Consider the following 8,490-nt stretch of genomic DNA (forward strand, 5'->3'; position numbering starts at 1 on the left):
TTACTCTTTTTTTTTGTCATTTTCTGTGTCTTCATTAGCAGTTCATAGAGAACATACAAGAGACTATAATGGGGCTCTAAAAAAATGTCACTTTAATATGAAGTCTAAAATTTCAGAATTTAACTGTAGATCTTAATTAATTCCACTGACATAATTTTGTTTTGCTGATGTTAGTAATTAAACATGAATGAATTGTTTTTGAATCCTGCACCAAGCTTTTATCTAATTTATTTAACAAATGGATAAATTTGGAATTAGTTACCAGTGACTGGAAGTTTGTAACTAACCGTTATATGTTTTGCAGGTCAATTTCCAAAACTGAGTTGACTTTTATGGTGCTTTTTAAAAATAGTTTCTGTTGCACGGTTCTAGATTATATCTTCAACATGCAATACAAAATTGTAAATGAGTATGTTTATAAATATGGATCCTTTTATAGATCATTTCCTGAATATAAAGCTACTTGTGTAGTTTCTTATTTTTTTCCCTTTTCATTTCTAGAATTTGATTGAAATTATGCAAGGGAAATGAAGAACCATACAAGGCAGATAAAGATTTTCCTTCTGGGATTGATGGATAACTCTCAATTACAGATTGTGACTTTCTTCTTTCTACTTCTAACTTACATGTGGAGTATAATGGGAAACTTAACTATCATTGCCCTTTCTCTACTGGATTCCAATCTCAAGACACCAACATATTTCTTCCTCCATAAGTTCTCTTTCCTGGAAATTTCACTCACAAGTGCTTGCACTCTCAGATTCATAATCCGCATTGTAACTAAGGAAAAGACTATTTCCTATAATGGTTGTGTATCTCAGTTATTTTTTTACATATCCTTGAGAGTTACAGAATTTTTCCTTCTGGTCACGAGGTCCTATGACTGCTATGTTGCCATCAACAAACCTTTGCATTATACATCCATCATGAACAGCAGAGTTTGTCATCAGCTTGTACTCAGTTCTTTGGCAACTGTATTCCTGGTCTTTTCCTACCACTGAGTTTGGGTCTTAACCTGGATTTCTGTGCTTCAAGTATCCTTGATCATTTCATTTGTGACATTTCTCCTGTTCTGCACCTTTCTTACTCCAACACACATTTACTGGAACTGATTGCTTTTTTTACCAGCCGTGATGTCCCTCATTGTCACATTGTTATTAAAATTGTTTCTTATTCTTACATCATCAAGACAATTCTAAAATTCCCTTCAGCTCAGCAGAAGAGAAAAGCCTTTTCCATCTGCTCTTCTCACATGATTGTTGTCTCCATCACTTCTGGTAGTTGTATTTTCATCTACATAAAGCCATCAGCAAGAGAAATAACGTCATTTTAAGTAAAGGAGTAACTGTGCTCAATACTTCAGTTTCCGCTTTGTTAAACCCATTCATTTATACTCAGGAACCAGCAAGTTAAGCTTCAGAGCTGAATTTAGAAAGATAGTTTCTGTTTCAGACAAGTAATATTATTTATTGGAGTAATTAACATGAGAACATAAAAGGAACATTGAACAAAAACTATTATGACTCTTCTAGTTTAAGAATTGACCTCCAATATTTAATCATTTGAATCACTTTAGGTTACTGGAGCTTGGAAACTCTTTCCATTCTATACATGCTGACTTTAACTTCATGCTCTTCAAAGTGAAGCCTTTCCATGTTAGGAATATAAAATTGCAAAATTTACTTTCTCTAAAAGTAGGATAGAATAAAATAAATGAAGAGTTTTGATTGCATTATACAATATAACTTCTTGGATAGCTAGCTGTATCTTAAGTAATTTAAATAAATGTACCATGTTTTATTAAAAGCCATATTCTTTAAAATTCTTGGATAAATTGAATTTTGTCGTTATTAAGTATGCTTAAGATGGCCCAAGAGACTTTGCTCTTTAAAAGAACAGTGTAGAGAGTTATTCTAAAGTACATTTTTGAAATGTCTATTGTCTATATATATATATATATATATGTACATAGAGAGAGAGAGAAAGAAAGTGAAAGAGAGAGTGAAAGAGAATGATAAGATAAATCATACAGGAGCCAGCCCCATGGTGTAGCGGTAAGTCTGGTGCACTCTGCCTCTGCAGCCTGGGTTTGCCAGTTTGGATCCTGGGTGCAGACATATGCCACTCATCAGCCACGCTGTGGCAGTGACCCACATACAGAATAGAGGAAGGTTGGCACAGATGTTAGCTTGGGGCTAATCTTCCTCAGCAAAAAAATGAATAAGTAGATAATAAATCAGACAAAATTAAAACAACTGTGACTCAATAAACGGCATATGGAGTACCGTGTACTATTTTCAGAGCATGTCTTTAAGTGTGAAATTACAAAAATGTTAAAAAAAACAGGCTTGGACACACATTCTCACACCGTAATACGACTTCTTGTTGTGAGCTTTGTTTGCCTTACAAGGGGAGTCATGATGGACCATGGGCTGGACTAAAATAATCAAATCATTTTTTCATTTGTGAGTAGTAGACTTAGAATCAACTGAAAGCTATTAAATACCCCAAGAATTGACTCTTTAAGAGTTTCTAGAATTTCAATGTTAGAATATTATTAGAGTTAATTGAGATCTAATTTTGGTATTTTATTAAGAAGCTTGGAGGTTACAAGACACATGGGAAGATCTTATCTATTTTCATTCTTACAATGTTAGGAAATGATGACTTGTTTTCTAGCCATCAGTAGTATGCTCTTATGTTAACTGAAGTTTTCACTTGTTATTTTCTCTCTTTAATGTGAAACTATTTTTAGGTTAAATTCCGCCCTCTTAATTAATTCTTTTGTGAATTTTGGGGTAATTTTAACAGCACATAATGATAAAAATAGCATATAGCATCAATATGTTAATTATGAAATTATTTACTAAGATGTTCAGGAATAGGCATATGAATGCATTTAAAATTAAAATATTAATTAAAATTAAAAATTAAAATATTTTTATTGTTAAAGTGATGTTACCATCTCAGAGAGCAGTAAGGAATGTATATGATCATTCTTCAAAATTTGTATGCCCCTTTAATGCTATCATCAGGTCTTCAAAATATTAGAAAGTGTGCCTAAATGTGCTGCAATTCAAACAAAAACTTGCTCATGAATGTTCATAGCAGCACTGTCCATAATAGTCAAAAAGTGGAAGCAACCTAAATGTTCATCAACTGATGAATGGATAAACAAAATGTGATATATCCATGCAATAGAATATTATTCATCCATAAAAGCAATGAAACACCAACACATTCTACAACCTGGATGACTCTTGAAAACATTTTGCTAAGTGAAAGTAATCAGACATAAAAGGCCACAAATATTATATGATTCAGTTTGTATGAAGTGTCCAGAATAGGCAAACCCATAGAGATGGAAAACAGATTGATGGTCTCCAAGGGCTGGAGGAAGGGTGTAATAGGGAGGTCACTGCTTAACAGATATGGAGTTTCTTTCTGAGGTGATGAATACGTTCTAGTATTAGATAATGGTGATGATTGTGCAACTTTGTGAATGTACTAATAGCCGTTGAATTGTACCCCGCCAAATTGTTAAAATAGTGAATTTTATGTTATGTGAATTTTACTTCAATAGAAAAAAAGCAGTTTTGGAGAGGGATATAAAAATTTTAGATTGGATTGGAAGACCTAAGAGCCTTCAGGATCCTAACTTCATGATTATCAGCCCACTTTATGGAAATCCTTGACTTGTTTGGAGGGGAGATTGAAATGTGAGACGAGAAGATAGAATGTGTTATTAACAAGAATAATGTTGATTGCATAGCTCATGCATTTGGTGATAGTGCTTTTTAATTTAGAAGAACCACAGGACTTATATGCCAGTCACTGTGCCAGCTATTAATCCAGGAACAAAGGGTGATAGACTGCTAAGCAAAAAGCTGAGAAAAATCAACTGCTGACATCTAAAGTGACTGACTTTGCACTCATCTCAAAAAGCAAGCCACAAAGCAGCCAAAATGGAGGTGAGCAGAGAGAAAGCGATGGAAGCACGAGAACATGGCATATAGATTGCATGCAAAAGAGTGAATTAACAAAAATCATATAAGTCTGTATAGAATTAAATACAATATCAGTAGGTAAAACAGCAAGATAAAACAGTTCTAAAAAGATATGGCAAGCTTTAGATTTTAAATATGGCTTCTTATCAAAATTCTTTGTTCAGTCATTATAAAGAAATTTTTATTACATTTATTTCTAATAAAATACTTAATAAGAGGTAGGAATTTTTATGCCATAAGTAAATTTCTAGATAAAGGAGAATTAAAATGACATGTTACAGTTAACATAGCTATCTGAAGTCAGCTATTTTAATGACAAACATAAGGTCTTAGACTTAGAACAAACTTCAAATTTTTATCAGTAATGTAAGAGCTCAGAGAAATATACAGACTATGTTATAAACCACAAATGAATAAAGTTTTCCTCTGCCAGATCAGGAGATAAAGGACATTTGCTCTACGAAAATGTAATAGTAATCTTTGCTCAATAAATTTGAACTAGGGAAAGTCCCATTAAAATCTAGACCTGTGATTCTAACCTTCATATCCCAACATATTATTTCATGTTGCAGGTTAATAAACATGGGAAAATCAATATTTAAGAATCATCTATTTTCATATACAAACTAGAGAAGATTTAAAAGTTCTCTTTATAATGTCACCCTTACAGACTTCCTTACTATAATGCATTCTTGATTTGGAAAGAAAGGATTAGAATAACAACTAGTGAAATATGGGATTTCAAAAACCACTTTATTATTTTCCACAAAGTATTATTAAAGCAAAAATTGCAGTATTTCCAATTCTATTAATGGCACGTGTTTGATACATTAATAAATAGTAGAATATGTTAATTCTAAGTATTGTACTGTAAAACAATATTTACAAGTTATTTTATGCATTTTTAAATAGTTTGAAGATTTTCTGCCTAGTATGTTTACTGGAGGAATAGCAGCTCAAAAAAGCAAGACTCTTAATATATGAAAAATCACTACCCTAGGTTAAACGATGCGCATTTGCTTTCCTCATGAACTAACAACTTACTGAGAAATTTTAATGTCACATTTTCTTATTTCCATGCTTAGAGCTGTTTTCACAAGTGACATGCAATATAGATTTGCTTTACTTCCTCACAAAATTCACTTTTGTTCTTTCAGTCAAAATCTGAATCAACCCATTGGAGTAAATTGCGTGTGGAAACAATATCCAGAATTTGGCACAGGATGCAGTATTGAACTTCTTAAGTATACCGAGTAATTTTTTTAGTGATAGAAGCTTATCAAAAAGACACAGGCCCAGCTTAAAGAGGCTCCAACCGGATACATTTGGAAAAAACAGAATCAGATTATAAAGAGAAGAATGTATTATAACTCACAGAATACGATAAAAATATACAAAATTTTTACTCGTATAAAAATGAGTAAAGAAATAAAAGAGGACCAAAAAAGCTCTCTTACAGTAAAATGTGAACTAACAAGCATAGAAGGAACAATGGAGTTAGAAAATCTCAATAGAACTGAAAACTAGTTGGTAAATGATGAGGAACAGGATTTATACAAATTCTCAAATTATCGCTTAACTAAAAAATTAAAATCATCAGTGGCAAGACCTGGAAAACACAACCTAACCAAAAAATCAAAATTAGGCTTACAAGAATAATGACTGAATGTAGAGTTAATAAGTTAACAGAAACAAAATAAAAATATATTTAACTGAAACTAAATGAGGTAAGAAAGGAAAACTAAAGAACATAAAACTCCTAGGGTAAATTTAAGTGATGGTAAGATAGGACACAGAAAGCAAAAGATAACCATAAATAGGACTTGGGTAAGATGACAATAGAAGTTTCTGGTGTTCATCCCCTCGCAGAAGGGACATTATCAGTGAAAGTTTCTTTCCTTTTTCTTTGTTTCTTTTCTTTTTTCATTGGCAAGTGCACTGTTACTTGCTTCCAAACTCAAAGTTCTTCAATTTAGGAATGTTTTCTTCAATTGTCCCCTTGATTAAAATTCTAATATCTATTCACTTTCATAGTTCCTTACTTTTTCCTATTTCTGCTGGTTGGATATCCTTGATATTTTCTTAAATCATTCAGTTAGCCTTGTGTTGATGTGAATAGCTGTCTGATTTCACCAGCATTTAAAATATGGTGTTCCAATTAGTTCTTATGCATCTATCCTAATTTTGCAATTCATAATAAGTGGCATTATGTTTAAATTTGTTTTATTTAAATGTCTGCCTTTCAATTGAAGTTCTCTCATGACTAAATATAAATAGGTAATACATCTTCTCAATGATTGGAAAGATGTTTCCATTTCTTCAATTCTGATTATTCCCAAACTCCCGTTGAGTTTCCCGTTGAGTTTCACATTGTTGTTTTTATTATTTTAACAGACTTGGGATGCCTTACGTGGTTTAATTTATTTATAATACATATTTTCTGTTGTTTTCTGTTTTTTATTTGATTCTTAGATTTATGGTATTAATTTTGATAACTTTGTTATAGAGGAAGAGACTTTTATATTTCACAATGAGGGAAAACACCATGTGTGAATTTGGTTTGAAGAAAGAAGAAAGAGTTTGATTCAAGTGAGATTAAGAGTCAGCGTTAAATGTTTTTGAACAGATTAATCAACTACATTATAGGTACAAAGCAATGAAATAAGTTAGAAGCTGTAGATAAATATTTAGAGGACTTTCTTCTCTCATTTTACTCTGATTTAACAAAACTTTGATTTCTTTGAGAGAAATGTAATCCTCTTTATAGAGTCATAAAAAGCTTGCTTCACTTGCTTATTCCTTAAGGTGTAAATGAAGGGGTTCAACAAGGGAGCAACAGAAGTAGTGAGCACTGAAACACCTTTATTTATGGCCACCTGGTCCTTTGCCGAGGGCTTGACATAGATGAAGATGCAGCTTCCATAGGCGATGGAAACCACAATCATGTGGGATGAGCAGGTAGAAAAGGCCTTTCTTCTTTGTTGGACCGAAGGGAATCTCAGAATTGTCCGGATGATGCATGTGTAGGACAGCAGCACACACTCTAGGGTGATGATGAGTGCAAATACAGCCACGAGGATAATCATTGGTTCTATTACCCAGGTGTCTGAGCATGAGATCTTTAGGAGGGGTGCCGCATCACAGCCAAAATGGTCAGTGGCATTGGAGTCACAGAATTCCAGCTGGAGACCCAAGCTAAGGGGTGGGAGAATGATCATCAAGCCAGAGACCCAACAGCAGACAACGAATAAGGTGCACACCCTATTGTTCATGATGGTCATGTAATGAAGGGGTTTACAGATAGCAATGTACCGATCATAGGACATGGCTGCCAGGAGAAAAAACTCTGTTGCTCCAAAGAAAATGACAAAAAATATTTGACTTGCACAAGCATTATAGGTAATGGTATTTTCCCCAGTTGATATACTGTACAGAAATCTAGGAATGCAGACGGTGGTAAATGAGACTTCTAAGAAGGAAAAATTTCTGAGGAAAAAGTACATAGGCGTTTTAAGATGGGAGTCCACCAGAGTGAGGGTGATAATAATCAGGTTACCTGTTACACTCAACGTGTAGGTGAGAAATAGAAAGATAAAAATCAAGATTTGCAGTAGTGGGTCCTCTGTCAGTCCCAGCAGGATAAAAGTTGTTATTACTGTGTGGTTTCTCATCACTGCCTTATGAAATCTATTCAGTCGTCATGTGAAAAATTAAGAGATTTTATGAGGAGGTAGATATTCAAATTCTGTAGCACGAGATTGCTAGAAAAGCCAAGCAAACCGGTTCACATTTATTTCCTCTTTTAACAGCATGATCAATATTGTCACTTTTCCAACAGCCTTCCTGAATTTTATAAGTATGAGCAGTACTTTATTCCTTCAGCATTCATGTTGTAGTAAAACAATCCATCTTTTTCTCAGATCATTCTTTCCCCATCAAAATTGAAGAATGTAGTTGATAGTAATTCATTACATGAATTGGATTTAAAAGTAAGTTGAGGAAAAAAGAATTATGTTGCTTCATGTGTACTTAAACGTCCTTTATCCGAGACAAATCCTAGATATAGGACATATCCAGGTGACTGAGAGGATGAATTCCTTTCAATTGTTGCTGTCAAAGCATTTTTTTTTAAGGGCAAGATGCATTTCCCTTGGAAAACAAACAAACACCAATGACAACCAAACACAACACTGGATCCTGAGATTTTCCTTTGGCTTTTTATCCTTTTCTGTTTGTATCCCTTATGCTTAATACATAGATGGTTTGATGTACAACTATTTTATCTATAATGTGCAAAAATATTATGCTCAAGATATTTACAGGAGGAATATCCTAATATACATTCATATTGCATTTCAGTTAACTGACTGCGGTCCCATTTCTCTCAAAGTCATTTAGGCTTAAACTTCATGTAATTCCGCTGAATATAGTCTTCCAGGCTGTGCCTTTTTTCATTATGTTTTTAATTCCTTTGAAAATATAC

The 8,490-nt window shown here is 33.3% G+C and overlaps 1 protein-coding gene across 1 annotated transcript; it reads right to left on the reverse strand.

Annotated features, from left to right (window-relative positions):
* Nucleotides 1-6,727: 6,727 nt before the first annotated feature.
* On the reverse strand, nucleotides 6,728-7,678 carry LOC106832612 (olfactory receptor 6C2). The gene has a single exon (XM_014843442.3). It carries the CDS (start codon nucleotides 7,676-7,678, stop codon nucleotides 6,728-6,730), a length of 951 nt encoding a protein of 316 aa, XP_014698928.3.
* Between the last annotated feature and the right edge of the window lie 812 nt (nucleotides 7,679-8,490).

Source organism: Equus asinus, chromosome 22, assembly GCF_041296235.1.
Source record: "Equus asinus isolate D_3611 breed Donkey chromosome 22, EquAss-T2T_v2, whole genome shotgun sequence".
In the NCBI taxonomy this organism is placed as follows: Eukaryota; Metazoa; Chordata; class Mammalia; order Perissodactyla; family Equidae; genus Equus; species Equus asinus.